Consider the following 18,705-nt stretch of genomic DNA (forward strand, 5'->3'; position numbering starts at 1 on the left):
GGGCACCATTTTTTTTTACCCCCCCCCCCCCCATTTAAAATACATTATGGGGATTAAATTTTATGATTGTTCTAATTTTAAAAATATTTATATTTTAGACAATTGGTCAACCAGTTAAGAAAAAAAGTGGGTAAGTAAGTATGTTAGTACCTGGTAAGCAACAAGATTGCAGTCTTCAAAACAACTAGCAGGCTGAACAAGACACATCCAATTACACACTGTCTTATCTTCAGTGTCCAAATATTTCGACTGGTTAATGTCTAGCACGACCTGAAAATACAAACAAAAAATAAAATTTTGATTAAAACAGGCTTCATTATAGGTACTTTAATTTTTATGGCTTTTTTTAATGTGGCAGGAAAAGGAGCTCTTCCACATAACCACAGGATTTTCAACCTTTAAATTAAAAGATACTTTTTCACTGTTTTGATTAAGTAAGAATAGACCTTTCATTCTGGTTTGTTGGTTTCTAATGCTAGAAATTGACTATTGACTAGTTCATTTTTCTCCTTGCATCTCAATATTTCTCAATATTTTTCAGAGATGTCTTGTATATTTAGAAGGTCTGAGCACACTAACAGATGGTCAGCATTCATTTCTAGGGGCGCCTAGAAAATTTCAAAAAGTATGCAACCTTGAAAGGGCTACACAAGAAGTCTAAAAAATCTCACCTGCTGGATTTCTGACCAATTTTTTTCTATTTTAGACCATTTTTTTTTTATTATTATTTTTTTTTTTATCTTGACTTGCGGATGTGGAAATACAAAGATCACGGAGCGAATTAGAGGAATTTGGGGAGTAGGGTCTTTGAATCAAGAAGGGGAGAGAGTAATGGACTTTGCTTTAGGTACTGACTTGGGCATCCTTAATACCTACTTTCAGAAAAATGAGAATAAGCTGATAACATATAAGAGTGGCAATAGGTGATTTTATACTCTGCAGAAGACAGCATGTGAAGGAGATCAAAGATTGCAAGGTACTCCCCCTCAAAGCAGTAGCAGCTCAGCATAAAGTTCTAGTTGTAGACTCCATCTTTAACATCCGGAGGAAGAAGGAAACAAAAACGAATATTCCTAAGACCAAGTGGTGGAAACTTAAAAATCCTTTCCTCAAACTTGAGTTTAAAAGACGTGTGTTTCAGAAGCTGAGTGCGGACAGTGAACAAGATCTATGGAAGAAAAGTGCAAAAATCATTACTCAAGTTGGCGAGAAAATTCTGGGAAAAACATCTGGCAAAGGAGGACCGCAAGACAAAGAAACCTGGTGGTGGAGTGATGAAGTGAAAGCAGCAATTAAAAAGAAAAAGGACACGAAGAAGAAATGGGATCTGAGTGGAAGAGACGAGGACAAGAGAGAATATAGAGAAGCGAATAAAGAATCCAAGAAAGCAGAGAGAATATAGAGAAGCGAATAAGGAATCCAAGAAAGCAATGGCTATAGCTAAAGCAAAGGAATTAGAAGAAGTGTATAGAGAACTCGAGACACCAGAAGGAGAGAAGAAAATATACCGGATAGCCAAAGCACGAGACCTAGCGAGTAAGGACCTAACACATATCAGACAAGTGAAAAATGGTGATGGTTTTGGTTTAGTATTGAGAGATAAGAACGCAGTGAAAACCAGATGGAGAGAGTACTTCAACACCTTATTGAATGGAGAGAATCCAAGAGAAGCAGTAGAAGAGAGAGAACCTTAATTACAGCTTAAGGGGTAGATTAAGAATAAGGTAATTGGTACTTGGACCCTGATGAACATGAATCATGTTTCACTTACAGAGGTAGTATAATGCCCATGTAGGTGTTTGGCAAACAAGGGTATAGTTTTGAATACAGAACCACACAGAGTACATTTCCATTCTGGTTTGTCTTTGGAAGCTCCCAATGATTTTGCAGATAACTTGTTCAGGTCTATGTTGCTTCCAGTGTGGTTACCCCCCTCATCTAAAATAAAAAAATACAACAATTTCATAAGGTTCCTACGATTTTTACTTTCTATTGTTTAGGTTGATAGTCCGTGGGCCACTGGGTTGTGCACAGGTAAAAGTGAGAATAGGTACTTTAAATGTGGGGTCAATGATAGGGAGGGGTAGGGAAATAGATCTTATGGCAAGAAGGAAAATTAAAATTTTGTGTGTTCAGGAAACTAGATGGAGGGGTGTAAATTCTGGGGGTGTAGGGGTGTAAAAAAAGGTGGAGGGGTGTAAAAAAAAAAAAAACACAGGAAACTAGATAAATCAAGAGAGCTAGGAGAGGGGTGTAAATTAATTTATCGTAGTGCAAATAATAGAGGGGGAAATGGAGTAGGTATAGTTTTAGATAAGGACATGAAAGCAAAAGTGATACAGGTGAATAGAGTAAGTGATAGGTGATAGAGTGTTGAGTATAAAGTTAGAACTAGAGGGTATGGACCTGAACATAGTGATTGCATATATGCTCCACAGGCATTTTCCACGATATAGGCCGTATACCTTGCAATGTTGGAAAAGTCGAGCGAAACCTCCGAAATCGCCTCCAGAGTGTATCGTCAATGGCGGTCGTCATTTGAATGGTGGACTCTTCAAACCTACATAAAATCAAATCTCCCATATTTTTTGATAATAATTCAACAATAATCATCAGGTAAGAATAACAGTCTTTTTTTAATCGACGTTTCAAAAAAGTAAATAACCACGCCGCACCCTGTATTTCGTATTTACAAATATCTACTCACATTTCTCCTTGTAAATTGAACATTGATTTTTTCAGCATAATATTGTGCATAGTAAACTTTGAGCTCACTATTTGGTTCAACATTTTTCAATGCCGAGAAATACACACAGAATTCACTCTGTAAGAGAGAAAAGACACATTTATTTATTTAGTCATTTAGGTATATGTGTATTTGTGTATTCTATTAAGATTTGCTTTAATCTTATACCGTTTTCTTCTCCCTTCAATTTCGGGACAATAAGACCTTTTCGGGACTGTTCCCTCCAGCAAATACAGAGCGTTTATAAAGTCTGGGGCCCCTGAATAATTACGAACGGCTAAAGATGAGAAGCTGAAATTTAGTATTGTTTTAAAATACCATTTTTTGAAATACCCTCCAAATTTCGGTCAAAGCCAGATCTTAAATAGGAACCCCCTAATTATGACACACACCATGTTAAACAGCATAAAAAACCAAATTCTTTGGTACATGTTTGAGTTCCATCCGACAACCAGGGCCGCAGAATACGTATTCCGTAAATGTAATAGAAAGTCGTGTGATGTTCACACCAGATTTTTTTTTTAATACCTAGGTATGTATATTTTATTCCGGAGATGACCGAACTCTGCCCGAACTACTGCAAACGTAGGAGACTGGGGGACACATGTTCGTTTAACCCCCCCCCCCCCCTTCTGCCGTAGGTGTCTGGAGTGCGCCGTTCCGCATTGAATACCCTAGGAGGATACTGGTAAGGGGAAGACTGAGGGTCCGAGCAGGAAGAGGGGGGATAGTCTTGGGGATAGGCCGCAGGGCGGGAGGCGTAGTCATCCCCCGAGGAACCCATCCCGGGGATACCGTGCTCTGGAGATCTGGGGGGAAGAGAAAAGGGGAAACATGTGTTGTGAGTTTAAAAAAGAAGAAGAGTGTTTTACCGCCGTTTTTATTTCGTAGCAAGGCTTTTTTAAAAAGAGAAAGTTTGGGGAAAAAATGGAAAGACATAGTTGACAAACCTGAAATCATACCTCAGACACCTAGAAAAGCAGCGGTCGCCACCTTCCGCCTGATGACAGGTCATGATTGTCTTGCCCAACACCTCAACCGTATAGGCTGCAGAGAATCACCTACCTGTCCACTCTGCACTCAACAAGCTGTCATGAATGCAGACCACCTGCAGACATGCCCAGAACTCACGGATCAAGACAACATCATCGCAAAATATTGGGACGCGAGGAGGAAAATGACCTGATAGTCAATTCCCAGCATTTGATACCAACCAACCAACCAACTATTAACTACTCACAAACCTTTCTGCACAGGTTGAGGATGAGGGGGAGATGGAGTTCTGGGCATTTCAGATATTAACTACTCACAAACCTTTCTGCACAGGTTGAGGATGAGGGGGAGATGGAGTTCTGGGCATTTCAGACATCTCTTCCATCATATCATCCGGACCTAGAGGTACATCAGGACTACCCAGATCATCAAACATCATGCCGTAATTGGGGAGAACAGTCAACTCCTGGAAAACAAATTGATTTCTATTTGTCGTCACTTTGCCACGAGTCATGTGCAAATTATGTGGGGGGAAAACTACGATCGATAGGCAACCCCTAAAAATAGTTTATAGATTCAAGAAAACTACGTATCCGACCTAAACTAAGGGATTGCATTAAAGAATTCCGGGTTCAAATCTCAAAAATCTATAATATTTCAAAAGTTCAACGTACCTCCTTATATCCATATAAATCAAATAGTTTTTTTTTAAGAGGTTTGACCGAGGGAACTGTAACTGCTAAGGTCTTATCGTCCCGAAATGGAAGGGAGAAGGAAAAGAGGATAGGAGAAAGCCAGCCGTTCCGAGAACGAACATTATCCCATCAGGATAAAATCCGCGCCGGGCGGGAATCGAAAACGCGGCCTAGCGCTTACAAGGGAGATGCGCTACCAACTAAGCTACTAAGCTAACTAGTCTCCATTAGTGCAGCATTGTTTGGTGACGCTTCCTGCATGACAGGTTCAGTAGTAGCAGGACCCCATGCCAATGGAGAAGTTGCATTTGGGTAAAATTAAAATTTATTAATAAAAGGTCAATTTCTATGGGTTGTAAAAAATCCAATTGTGAGGTCAAAACTCGGAAAAAAATAACCTTAAAAGGTCGAAAATTTGAATTTTATTTTCCGTTCTAATGAAAAAGTTCAAAAACGTGTGACGTTAGAGTTCAGGAAATGCAGAGAAACACATTAATTGCGCAGAAATCCATGCGCAAAAATACATTAATGTGTTGCTTGCGAGGGACCTTTGCTCGGGACATTTGATGTGACATCATCGTGTACGGGAGCGTATGCCGTGACGTCAGAGTTCAAGATTTACCGGTATTTTTTTAAATCGATTTATCTCGGGATCTAGAAGTCGTAGAACATTTTCCACGATATAGGCCGTATACCTTGCAATGTTGGAAAAGTCGAGCGAAACCTCCGAAATCGCCTCCAGAGTGTATCGTCAATGGCGGTCGTCATTTGAATGGTGGACTCTTCAAACCTACATAAAATCAAATCTCCCATATTTTTTGATAATAATTCAACAATAATCATCAGGTAAGAATAACAGTCTTTTTTTAATCGACGTTTCAAAAAAGTAAATAACCACGCCGCACCCTGTATTTCGTATTTACAAATATCTACTCACATTTCTCCTTGTAAATTGAACATTGATTTTTTCAGCATAATATTGTGCATAGTAAACTTTGAGCTCACTATTTGGTTCAACATTTTTCAATGCCGAGAAATACACACAGAATTCACTCTGTAAGAGAGAAAGATTTTCCAAATACATATATCTCAATAATCCAGCACTTAACATGTTTACCTACAAGTACCATGCTGGCACCGGTTGCTATGTGTATTTATATTACATAGCTACTCATATTCCTCGCGAGGCTGAGTGGGCCCCACAACAGCCAGTCATGGAATCAATCATTTGCATGATACAAATTTTTTGACCCCCCCAGGAACCAAACCCGGGTCTCCCGCGTGCAAGGCGAGTGCAGTGACCTACACCATGGGAGCTGACACCTATGTTAAAAATTAACTAATGACAAATTTCAAGAATATAATTTTGAAAAATTTCGCCTGCGGCGCTGGACATTCGATCAGACTGCATTTCTGAAAAGTTGGTAGACCAATAGTGAAAAAAAAAAAAAAAAAAAAAAATGCCAAAAGGGGACTGCATTTCTGAAAAGTTGGTAGACCAATAGTGAAAAAAAAAAAAAAAAAAGAAATGCCTACAGTGCAGTTTATTTGTAGTAAATATCTATATCTTGGGGCTCAATCTGCTGGGTCAGAGAAAAAGAGTTGAATGACATTACTAAGTGACTTGAACCCTACTCTTGGGAAAAAAAAAATTGCCTATACCTAAGTAGTGCTATTTATTTCTGCTGCAAATTGGGTGCTCAAACCTCAAAATCCGAGTTTGGAAAGAAAAAGATTGAGGAATAATGGGGGCATTATTTTGGGGTAAAATTGCCTGTGGCACAGTTTATGTTTCCTTAATTTTTTCAAACTGGGGGGTATGTACCCCCTCTTCCTTGAACTGTAGCTGCCCCCCACCCCCTAGACCAGTTGCTGGCTACACCTATGTTTGAGTTACATATTGATTGAAAACTGAAGATCTTTTGGTGAAAACTAACAAAGTGAAAAGTAATGTGTAAAGATGAATAACCCTCTCCTACAGGAATTTACCTAAAAATCTAGGTGTATTCAAACTATTGACTATTGAGTGGTACTGCAGGTATAGTAACAGAAGAAGATGAACATGACAAATATTACCTTCAGTGGAAAGTTGATACTGACAGGTATATGGTCCATAATTTCTGAATCCACTGGTCCAAATCTTGTACCCCTTGATAGGAATGACTTTGTTTTCACTATTTCCTGTCCATCACATCTTTTCTCTATTGACAATAGTGATGGTAGGGTAGCATAAGCTTTACAAAGGGTAATTGTATCACTGATAATAGAAGGCTTGTTTAGAATATTACAGTCCTTGATTTTATGATTCTCCAAACAAAGACAGCATTCTGAAATTCAAAAAGAGGAGTAAGTAGCTTGCACTATCAGAATTATATGGTGATGTGTCGAAAACACTAACTTCAGGTTTATGCTTGTTTAAAAATCTCCTGGGGAGGTGAAGATTAGAATTTTGTTGAGATTGAATTTCTGAAGATCATAGACCAAATTTCAAAAAAATTGCCTATGGTGTTGTTAACACCTTTTCACATTAAAAATTGGGGGCACGATTGGTCCAGTGGTAACGCGCTTGCTTGCCATGCAGAAGGTCCCGGGTTCAAATCCCACCATCAACAAAAATTTGTACTCGTTTTTCGATTGCAAATATTTCAACGGGTTACTTTCTGGTGTTCTCGTGTTGACCCAGCACCTAAATGGGAAGTATTGTGTCTCTTCTCGCCCATCTGATGAGAGGCATACTACGGGATGGACATGCTACGACACAGGCCACATGCGTCTAATGTAGCAGTTGTTCCATTGCTACAAAATAAAAACGGCGGTGGAACACTCATCGTTTTTTTTTAAGGGATCGAACCCAGTACCACTGACCTGGTAGGCGGCTATCATACTGTGCGGGTTGCTCTGCGACGGATCGAACGTGAGTACATCGGACACACACACCCCGCTCAGTCTAAGCCGAGACTTGCTCAGGCCGGTCAGTAGGACTTTGGACGGGTCCAGACAGCGACAGGCTAGACCCGATGAGTGAATCACACGCAGTGCCCCGGTCAGCTGAATGATGTACGACCAGATCGTGCTCTCGGAGAGGAGAGAACTGTGGGGGAAAGGAGTGAAATTAGACAAAAGAGAAGAGGAGACTTTTTTTTCTCCAAGATTGTACCTCGGCACCGGTTTCGCATTACTTCAAGGCACATTCTTTTACATCCATGCCTATCCAAGAATTATCATGGACACTCGTTGCTTTAAGTTGAAAGTCCAGAAGAATAATAATAATAATAATAATAATAATAGTGCTTATTTATACTGCTCGCATAGGACTGAAAAGTCCCTTTACTCCAGCAGTAGGCTACTACTATTATTGTGGTCAAATTCTGAAATTATATTGAGGATAAAATTCCATACCTTGGCTGGGATTGAAGCCATGCCCTCCTGTTTACCAGGCGAATGTCTAAACTACTAAAGGCTTCACACTTCACCCAGTAAGACCGAAAACTATTTTTTTCCTTTTTTTATGTAAAAAGCACATACTCGTACATAGTTCTGCTTCAAATATTTTTGCCAAAGTAAATCAGAACAAAAGAGCATCTTTTTGAGATTCTATCTTATCAGTTGGAACACATACACTGATACACCTCATGTCTAGCCATCTGGAAACTGAATCTACTGACATGTGTTTAGTGATACACATATCAAAATAAAAAGATATGGTGGTAGACAAAAGGTGAAACTGGAACTTTAGAAAAAAAAAGTAATATAGACTAATTCAAATTTCAGTCTCTCATCTTTAGCCATTCAAAAATTATTCAGGAGTTCCAAGACTTTTAGAACACAGTGAAGTTTTTTTTTTTTTTTTTTTTAATTTTTGATAGAGGGAACTGTAACTGCACCCCGGGTGGAGAACAAAAAAAAATCCACCCTGGGTGGAGAACAAACCCATGGCCTAGTGCTTACAAGGCAGACACCCTACCAACCAAGCTAACTAGGCTGGCTAGAAATAGGTGCAGATTTGTAGTAGCTCAACTCATCCTTTAGGACTGTTTGCTCCTACACCTAAGCCACGGAGTGGGCTTTTTGTGTTTGGAGTTAAGGTGCTATCCCTGGGCCTTGATGGAACCTAGAAGCACCCTCACTGGTATATTTCAACCGCCTCACTTTCTCTAAAACTCACCTGCAGCAGCTCTAGAAAGTCTGCACAATTAGGTTTATTCCAGAGAAAAGCTGTGAGTCCATATAATATCCCATTAAGGGAATACTAAGAGGTGCCATCCAGGCTAGAGGGCTTGGCTCAGGGGTCTATTGAGGGATACTCAGGTACATAATATTATGTTGTTGTACCCTACTTCCTGAGACAGATTTGACGGTAGTCCCATTCAGGTGCCCTCAAAAGAGCCAGTGTTATTGTCTGTGGCTTGACAGAGCTGGTTTGTCTCAGTTTCACGTCCTCCGTCCTCCAGCGAGATGCAGAAATAGGTGCAACTGCTAGGCACTTACCATCAATCAAGGGAACCAGGTTTTTCAACATAATTATTGACTTTGAAAAATTTAACTAATAGTATTAGGTTTGGTCACTTTTTTTACATTGCTCATTGCTCAATTCAACTTGAAAGTCTTGAAACATAGAACAAAAGTATTTTAACTTCTTATCTTCTTAACTTAACTTGCAGCTTGCACAGAACACAGAACACAACACAGAAGACACTGACACTCAAGAGCTCAAGCAGTGTTGTCAGATGGCTTCAGTGAAATTATACTAGATTCGTGCTAAAATTATACTAAAATTTGAAAAATTATACTAAGGGTGTGTTTATGAACAGGGCTGAGATGAGCTCGGACGACGTGAGATAGCTGTCCCGGCGGCAATTTTTAAAATTCATTTTATATTTATTTTTGTTTGCTTTGTAATTTGCTTGTTTTTAATAGCTAATATAAATGAAAAGTATAATATAAACGTGCAAACTAAAGATAAAAAGTAAAAAATGAATTCAGATTGTACAAGTTGCGGAAAAAAAATCAAAAATTCGAATTTCCCGCCAACTTTACACGCAAAAAGTCCGACGATGTCCTACGATGGCCCTGTTCATAACCACGGCCTCAATCACTCAAAACGACCGCGGACCGCGAAATTCAAAAAATCTTAGTACTTTTGGTCCATGGAAGTTAAGCAACGTCGAGCGTGTTAGTTAATTGGACGGGTGACCGTCTGGGACCTACTCTCACGACGTGACGGCCTTTCCCGGCCCCACTCAGGCTGAATGAGATTTATTAGAGCAGTTGGTAAGGTAGGCCAACGCCCTGGAAGTGATTTTAATTTAACAGACATTAAATTAAAATCTCTGCTCTGGCTTTGGAACTATCATTAGGGTCTAGCTAGGGACTTTTTCGTCGAATTTTTAGGGATTTTTGATTTTTTTAGTGACTTTTAGGGATTTTTGGAAAAATTTCCATCAATGTAGAAGGACTTTTTCGTCGAATTTTTAGGGATTTTTGATTTTTTTAGTGACTTTTAGGGATTTTTGGAAAAATTTCCATCAATGTAGAAATTTTCGTATTTCTTTACGACAACCGGCCGGGCCCTACAAATTTGTTACCACTTGAAATTATTTTTTTAGCTGTGAAATATTGGACAATTTCAATGAGATCTTATTGGAGTAGGTAATGGGTTCAGTGGAGTAGTTTTGGAGCTAAATAAAAGATTTTTAATAATAATAATGAACTTATTATACCTACTGTATGCCTTTTTTCCCTCTACTTTACTCATTTAATTTTTTTTTTGTTAGAAATATAGGTAGCTTTCTAAATTTGTTTATGAAAATAAAAAAAAAACCTGCTTTTGTATTTCATTAAAATAGAGCCGAATTTTTTTTTGAGTTGATTTTGATTTGTTTGTTTTTTTATTTATTTTTATTTTTTTTTAATGAAAATTGATTTCACTTCTGATTTTTAACAAAAAAAAAAAAAAACTTTCATACCTACTCAAGAAGAAAGAAAAAATCAAACTCAACTCAGGAAAAAATATGGCTTATATTTAAGACTTATTTTAGGTGGTTTTAGGTTAATATTTGATGTGCATAGGAATTTAGGGACTTTTTCCAAAATCTAGGGACTTTTTTCTTTCGATCTAGGGATATATTTTTTTCCATCTGGCAACACTGGAGCTACTAGACCTAGTGAGGAGTGAAGGAGTGAGCTAGCCAAGCTTAGAGCTCAGCTATACTGCTTTATTTCTTTTTTTTTCTGCAAAGGCCGAAAGACGTATAAAATGTTTGCAAAGAAAACTACAAGACTTTTATCAAATAATGTCACTGGTGCTGCAGGAAAATGTGTCCACAATAAAAACCCTAGAAACTTGGAACGTTTGAGAATAGCAAGGAAGCCTCAAGGATACCATTTGGACAGACTTGGAAGAGAATACTGGCACACTCTGTACTTTACCACCACCAAGAAGCACATTACAGGTTTGTATACACAAACAAGATGGTAAATTCTTGTCACTTGGCTTTAGAGTAGAGATGGCAAAGATCGGTTCACTTTAGGGAATAATAGAGGAGGAGAACTATCAATCGGCGCCATCGATAGTTATCGATAGTTTTCAAAAAAACTATCGATAACTTTCGATAGTTTTTTTTATTACATATATTCCTTGTTTCTAAAGGTCTTATCCCCCAAAAAGTCCTAACCTAACCTAATTTAAAGAAAATTATTAACTGTACACGTACTCATATTAATTTAGGTCACAGGGTTTAATTTCAACATTTTATTTATTTATTTTTTTTATTTTTTACAAAATATATTTTTTTTTCATAGATTTGTATACATCTATGTTTTTTTTTACAATTTTTTTTTATACTTTTTACTTCTAAAATGACCAAAACAAACAAAAAATGTGCAGAAAAAAACTATCGAAAACTATTGATAGTCAAGCCTCAACTATCGATAGCGTTCGATAGTCAAAACTATCGATAGTTATCGATAGTCAAAACTATCGATAGTTCTCCTCCTCTAGGGAATAAGTTCCAACTGTTCAGTTCTGTTCATTGAACTGTTCCCAATATAAGTTCAGTTCAGTCAACCGTTCACTTGATCTAGGCTGATGTAGAATGCATTTTTTGTTCCCAATATAAGTTCAGTTCAGTCAACCGTTCACTTGATCTAGGCTGATGTAGAATGCATTTTTAAAGGGGGGGAGTGAGATCTCCACGATAAGTACAAGTTCTGCAGAAATATGTATGAGGAAGTACAAAGTAAAGATTCAAGTGCATAGGTACTAGATTTGCTTACATATTTGTACTGGATGTACTACAAGTGAATAGCTTCAAGATTCATAGCACACGCTGGACACGAGAGAGAGAGAGAGAAAAAAGAAAAGGAGTGGGGGTATATCTGTGGCGGAATTAACCGATTCAAATTCTTCTCGGCTCATGTTGGCTGAAAAAAGAAAAGGAGTGGGGGTATATCTGTGGCGGAATTAACCGATTCAAATTCTTCTCGGCTCATGTTGGCTCTCTTGATACTATCGTTCGATACTATCTTCCTAATACTATTGTTCGCGTTTGTTCGTTCTTCAAGATCTTGATCTCTTCACAGTTCAGTTCAGGTCAGGAACGAACTTTTTCCAAGATCAAGTCCCTAACATTTTGTGAAATGAGGTTCAACAAAAATTGAATTTTTATTGCTAGTTCTAAAAAATATTGTTTAATAGATATTATAGGTAATTAAAATCCATCAAAATAATGATGTCAGACTATTATTGTCAAATAAATTAATTAAATAAAGAGGCAATAAATAGTTCAAACTTAATTGAAGTTCTTGTTGCAAGGTGAATGGTTGATCGAAATGAACTTACCGTTCAGAAAGAACAGTTCAGTTCAGGAACAAACTTTTTCAAAGAACAAGTTCCTAAGTACAGTTCGTTCGTTCTTTTCCCATCTCTAGTTTAGAGCTTTTTACAAAACTGGTTAAAGTTCCAGTTTCACTTAATTGCTCAAACTTTGAAAAAAGAAGTTCTATACAGCATGTGCCAGAAAAACACTGACAATGGCTCAGGGTAGGTAGATCTTATCATTTCCAACAAGGTTGTGTAGGTCATTTTCCTAACTTCGGCTTTGTTTCCAAGAAATGTCCAAAAAACCACTTCAAAAAATGCATTGTGTCAGCTTTTAGGACATAACTTTTTCATTATAATCGATAAACTGTTTTTTTTGCTGATATTCTGAAGAAAAAATAGGAAATGTTTGCAAAATATCAACTATAATAGTAATGAGAAAGTGTTGTGCAATTGGTCCAAATTTTAAAAATTAAGAAATGGTTGAAAACATCCGTTTTGGAGTCCTGATATCAAGAAGTGATTTAGCCCATGGTCTGTATGTATGTATGTATGTATGTATGCACCTACTACAGATTTAAATGGGAATGTCTGGTATACAAAATATCTCAAACGGTTTACCCTACCCGGGAGCAATGAAACTTGGTGTGCTATCCCAGTCCCAGTACACAGTCCAAGGACACGAGATCTCAAACGGTTTACCCGGGAGCAATGAAACTTGGTGTGCTATCCCAGTCCCAGTACACAGTCCAAGGACACGACTGTAACAATTTGGTAAAAATCAGACAGTCATGGGAGCAATGAAACTTGGTGTGCTATCCCAGTCCCAGTACACAGTCCAAGGACACGACTGTAACAATTTGGTAAAAATCAGACAGTCACTCATCCAGATATTAATGCAATATATCACTTTGTTTAACATATTCTCGCCTTATCAATTCGGTTTTAGGAAAAAATTATCCACAGTGGACGCTGTTAACCTATTTAACTCCTTTATCTCTATGGCTGGGATTGAAGCCATGCCCTCCTGTTTACCAGGCGAATGTCTAAACTACTAAAGGCTTCACACTTCACCCAGTAAGACCGAAAACTATTTTTTTCCTTTTTTTATGTAAAAAGCACATACTCGTACATAGTTCTGCTTCAAATATTTTTGCCAAAGTAAATCAGAACAAAAGAGCATCTTTTTGAGATTCTATCTTATCAGTTGGAACACATACACTGATACACCTCATGTCTAGCCATCTGGAAACTGAATCTACTGACATGTGTTTAGTGATACACATATCAAAATAAAAAGATATGGTGGTAGACAAAAGGTGAAACTGGAACTTTAGAAAAAAAAAAAAGTAATATAGACTAATTCAAATTTCAGTTTCTCATCTTTAGCCATTCAAAAATTATTCAGGAGTTCCAAGACTTTTAGAACACAGTGAAGTTTTTTTTTTTTTTTTTTTTTTTATTTATGAACTCTCAAGAATATGTAAGATGATGGTACAAATTTTCTCTCTTCTCTCTCATTTTGCTGATGTTGGAGTTGGGATCTTTGGATCTGGATATCTGGACTTAAGCTTCAAATCATTATTAACTGGATAATCCAAGTGGTTGGTTAATGATTAAGGATATATTCAGTTCTGATTCATAAAAATTGAATATTTTTTTCCTTCCCCCAGGACAAATTGTACATAACAATGGCAATGTGGTTGTTTCTGCATCAACCAACGAATGGGCACTCAAGAAACATCTTTACAATACCAATGATATTTGTGCATATTCTAATCTAGCAAGAGTACTGGCCCAAAGATGCCTAGAAACTGGTATCTCAGAGATCACATGTAACTATAAAGCTGAACCAAATACAAAGTTTAGTGAATATTTGAAAATTCTTGAGAGTGAAGGTATATCCTTGTCAGAACCTGAAGTATTTAGAGTGGCCAGACCATGGGACAAATCAAGACCTGAGAAACCATGGGAAGTAATTGAATAAATTAAACTTGCTGGGCCAGCCTAGTTAGCTTAGTTGGTAGTGCGTCTGCCTTGTAAGGGCTAGGCCGCGGGTTCGATTCCCGCCCGGGGCGGATTTTATCCTGATGGGATAATGTTCGTTCTCTGAACGGCTGGCTTTCTCCTATCCTGTCTTCCTTCTCTCTTCGATTTCGGGATGATAAGACCATAGCAGTTACAGTTCCCTCTGTCAAACCTCTTTTAAAAAAAAAAAAAAAAAAAAAACTTGCTGGACAATAATATATTTAATGTTGATGGTAGTTGTGTAGTTGTTGTCAACATTTTGCTGATATTCTGAAGAAAAAATAGGAAATGTTTGCAAAATATCAACTATAATAGTAATGAGAAAGTGTTGTGCAATTGGTCCAAATTTTAAAAATTAAGAAATGGTTGAAAACATCCGTTTTGGAGTCCTGATATCAAGAAGTGATTTAGCCCATGGTCTGTATGTATGTATGTATGCACCTACTACAGATTTAAATGGGAATGTCTGGTATACAAAATATCAGATCTCAAACGGTTTACCCGGGAGCAATGAAACTTGGTGTGCTATCCCAGTCCCAGTACACAGTCCAAGGACACGACTGTAACAATTTGGTAAAAATCAGACAGTCACTCATCCAGATATTAATGCAATATATCACTTTGTTTAACATATTCTCGCCTTATCAATTCGGTTTTAGGAAAAAATTATCCACAGTGGACGCTGTTAACCTATTTAACTCCTTTATCTCTAATAGCTTTAACAACAAAACCTACGTTCACGCTACTCTATGCGACCTATCCAGAGCATTTGAATGTCTAAATCATGAAATATTACTACACAAATTATCATATTACAAATTCCACCATAACAGCATCAAATTAATCAAGTCCTATCTTGAAAACAGGGTGCATATAGTTAAGCTGGGGGAACATCTATCCGAACCGCGTAGGGTTAATGTTGGAATACCGACTGGCTCAATTCTGGGTCCGTTGATATTCCTGCTTTATATTAACGATTTACCGGCAAATCTCCCAGAATATTGTAGCGCTGCCATCTTCGCGGACGACACAACTTTATTTGTTGATGATGAAAGCGAGGAAGAGGCCGTCAGAAAGGGAAACATACATAGTTTTGGCTAAAGCGCAGGTGTGGTTTGGTTCCAATAGGTTGCATCTAAATCGGAATAAAACGCAGGATATCATGATAAGTTTAAGGAAAATATCTGTCCCAGATAATCCACCCTCTGTGAGATTATTGGGCTTCCAAATAGACCCTAAATTAAACTGGCAATCGCATATTAATCATGTGTCAAGCTTGCTGAGTAGCAGACTTTTTCTGTTGCGCCGGCTGCGGAAAGAAGTGTCTCCTCCAGTACTAAAAAACGCATACTACGGTCTTATTCATTCCATCCTGAGTTACGGTGTACTTTTATGGGGACACACATCTGACGCGCAGAAGCTCTTCATCATTCAGAAGAATGCCATCCGTCTACTTAGCAATGCTGTACCCCGTGACCATGCAAAACCCCTATTCGTAAATCTAAACATATTAACATTACCATCCTTATTCATCCTAAAATCTCTCATAAATGTAAGAAATAACCTAACGGATTATCAAACCTACACCCATACCTACAAAACTCGCAATAAAGATAATTTGAAACCGATGCGACACAGGGTTATAGCTGCGAGAAACGGATGTAATTACCATGGTGTTCTTTATTTTAACAAACTCCCTGTCGCGATCAGAAACTTACCTCCAAAAGCATTTAAATCCTACCTCGAGAAATACCTATGTAAAAAGGCATTCTATTCGGGGGATGAATTCCTGACGTGTTCTGATTGCGATTTGGTTGCCTAGAATGTGCCTGATGTCCCCACAAACCCCCGTTACCCAGATGATTGTTTTCTGGTTACTAGAAATAAGTAAAAACTCTTTTTATTTTTAGTTTTAATTTTAGATTTTCTATCTCTATTTTGTGCTTGTAACATGTAAACAATTTGTTTTCAATTGAAATACATGAAACTTTGAATTTGAAATTAAACCAAAGGCAATGTTGCTTCAGAAATTGAAAAAAAAAAAATCCAATTTCTTGATACTTTATGGGGAGTATTTTGAGGTAGAAAATTTTTCCACCATAAATCCACAAATCGGCCGATTGTCAAATAAATTAATTAAATAAAGAGGCAATAAATAGTTCAAACTTAATTGAAGTTCTTGTTGCAAGGTGAATGGTTGATCGAAATGAACTTACCGTTCAGAAAGAACAGTTCAGTTCAGGAACAAACTTTTTCAAAGAACAAGTTCCTAAGTACAGTTCGTTCGTTCTTTTCCCATCTCTAGTTTAGAGCTTTTTACAAAACTGGTTAAAGTTCCAGTTTCACTTAATTGCTCAAACTTTGAAAAAAGAAGTTCTATACAGCATGTGCCAGAAAAACACTGACAATGGCTCAGGGTAGGTAGATCTTATCATTTCCAACAAGGTTGTGTAGGTCATTTTCCTAACTTCGGCTTTGTTTCCAAGAAATGTCCAAAAAACCACTTCAAAAAATGCATTGTGTCAGCTTTTAGGACATAACTTTTTCATTATAATCGATAAACTGTTTTTGTTAGAACCATGAGCCAGAGCACAAAATTTTGATCCGAATAGATCTGATCTCCAATTTTTAAATTTCAGGTTTGATGTGTTTTTTCAAGCTCATAAAGTTTTACCTTATGTCCAAATTTTACGTTATAAAACATGCAGTTTTTTCTGAAGAAATTTTGGAGGAGAGGTCTCCATCTTTCAGCAAAACTTGTGCTTTATTCAAGGATCAGAATGAGACTTTATTTGCCTTTTTCACTCATGTCCTTCCCAGCAAAACAAACACTTAACTACCTGAAAAGCATTCACAAGACTAGAAAACTACTGACCGTTAAACTAATGGTAATTTTTTACTTTGCTCACCTTGAAATTACATGCAGAACACTCCTAAAGCAAGTATCTTCCCTTATATAAGTTTGATCATTTAAGTGACACTGGAACTTTACCAGCAAGTCTAATGTAATGATGTAATGTAATGAAAAAGTAATAAGTAGACCTGAGGTTTACTAAATTTTTGGAATACATCCTTTCCCTTGATTGGGTGTTTTTTAATTACCTACCTTGGTGGTGTAGTGGTCAAGGTGCTCGCCTGGTAAACAGAAGGGCATGGGTTCAATCCCAGCCGAGGTATGGAATTTTATCCTCAGTATAATTTGAGAATTTGACCACAATAATAGTAGTAGCCTACTGCTGGATTTGACCAAATTCATGACTTTTCCAGAGTTTTCTTTAAATTTTCACGATTTTCCGTGACTTTTTGGCCAGTATACAGATTCCATGTTTCCCAGGTCGCGTATTAAACCCTATTATTGTGATGACATGGCAATAATCACGCCCTGTTGTAATTTTGTTATTTATTACAATAAAGAGTTATTATCATGACTTTCTTTTTCTTTTTATTTCATTGAATAGGGCAATAGGGTAGATTATACCCTGTCAAGACTACCTGAAAGGGACTGCAAAGTCCCATAGTCAAAATAAGGTCGTGTGTACATTGTACATATTTGGAATAGTTGAGTCAGATCATATATTACAAGGTTAGAACACATTATGATAACAAAAAAGTAACTTCTGAAAACTTCACATTTAAATGTTCATTTATTAAAAAAATTAATAATAATAATGAAGTTCACAAGAGAGGTAGAGGTACCATGAACTATTGGTTAAACATTTGATGTCATAATGGTAGCAGCATTTTCAAATTCAATTTTCTCAGTAATATTTTTTGTTTTGATGTTTTCATCTTGGTTGGCAATAAATATGTAACCATTATCCAATTCTTTCCATCCATATTTCTTCACCCACAAACGCAGTGTTGAATCTGAAAAGGAATTGAAAAATCACACTCATGAATTCTTAATTAATAATAATGCAATGGGTCGGAGGACAATTCCAGATCTGTGATGAGTTGAATATTTCACTCGAGTGGACACAAGTTTACATTTACTGGGCCCACTTGAGTGAAGTTTTGAAATAAAACTCGGTTCTGATTAAAAACAAAAATCTTCGCCTTTCCGATTCTGACAACATACAGTTATGTGCAAAAGTGGTTCAATGTTTTCAATTGTGCACTAAGTATAATGATTTCCTACGAAATAGTTTAAAAGTAAGAACAAAAGTGTATGTAATAAATGCGATATGTTGTTTATCATATTATAATAAATAAATAATGATTCCAAAAAATTCAACGTTAACAAAAAAATTAATAACTGCTGAAAAACGTATTGGTCCAGTTTTGCACCAGTTTGATCTGCTTTGGTCTTGGTGTCCTTAGTACTTGGTCCACATGAACTTAGCCTCACGGACTGCTGCAACTCTCCTTGGCATGCCTTTTGCAAGCTTTTCACAATATCCATTTGGAATATTATACCACGTTTG

General features: G+C 37.2%; 2 protein-coding genes and 1 long non-coding RNA gene across 3 annotated transcripts in view; 1 reads left to right on the forward strand and 2 right to left on the reverse strand.

The window, feature by feature from the left end:
• Positions 1–5,500, reverse strand: part of LOC103505099 (zinc finger protein 568-like) — an 11,930-nt gene extending 6,430 nt beyond the window's left edge. Inside the window, exons 1-3 of the mRNA XM_008469407.2 lie at positions 5,372–5,500; positions 4,061–4,205; positions 1,772–1,938 (exon numbers count right to left, since the gene is read on the reverse strand). Of these exons, the coding sequence (XP_008467629.2) occupies positions 1,772–1,938; positions 4,061–4,178 (285 nt within the window). The 5' untranslated portion in view covers positions 4,179–4,205; positions 5,372–5,500. The remainder of the gene's footprint in view (positions 1–1,771; positions 1,939–4,060; positions 4,206–5,371) is intronic.
• Positions 5,501–10,578: 5,078 nt separating this feature from the next.
• Positions 10,579–15,292, forward strand: LOC103505095 (39S ribosomal protein L18, mitochondrial). Its single transcript, XM_008469403.3, has 2 exons — positions 10,579–10,886; positions 13,927–15,292. The coding sequence occupies exons 1-2, from the start codon at positions 10,691–10,693 to the stop codon at positions 14,238–14,240; spliced, it is 510 nt and encodes a 169-aa protein (XP_008467625.1). The 5' UTR covers positions 10,579–10,690; the 3' UTR covers positions 14,241–15,292.
• On the reverse strand, positions 12,664–13,024 carry LOC113465715. The gene is made up of 2 exons (XR_003390338.1): positions 12,956–13,024; positions 12,664–12,875 (listed from the first exon to the last, which is right to left on the reverse strand). It is a non-coding gene; the product is annotated as an uncharacterized LOC113465715 (long non-coding RNA).
• Positions 15,293–18,705: the final 3,413 nt, after the last annotated feature.

This window comes from Diaphorina citri, unplaced genomic scaffold (genome assembly GCF_000475195.1).
Source record: "Diaphorina citri unplaced genomic scaffold, Diaci psyllid genome assembly version 1.1 scaffold150, whole genome shotgun sequence".
Taxonomy (NCBI): Eukaryota; Metazoa; Arthropoda; class Insecta; order Hemiptera; family Psyllidae; genus Diaphorina; species Diaphorina citri.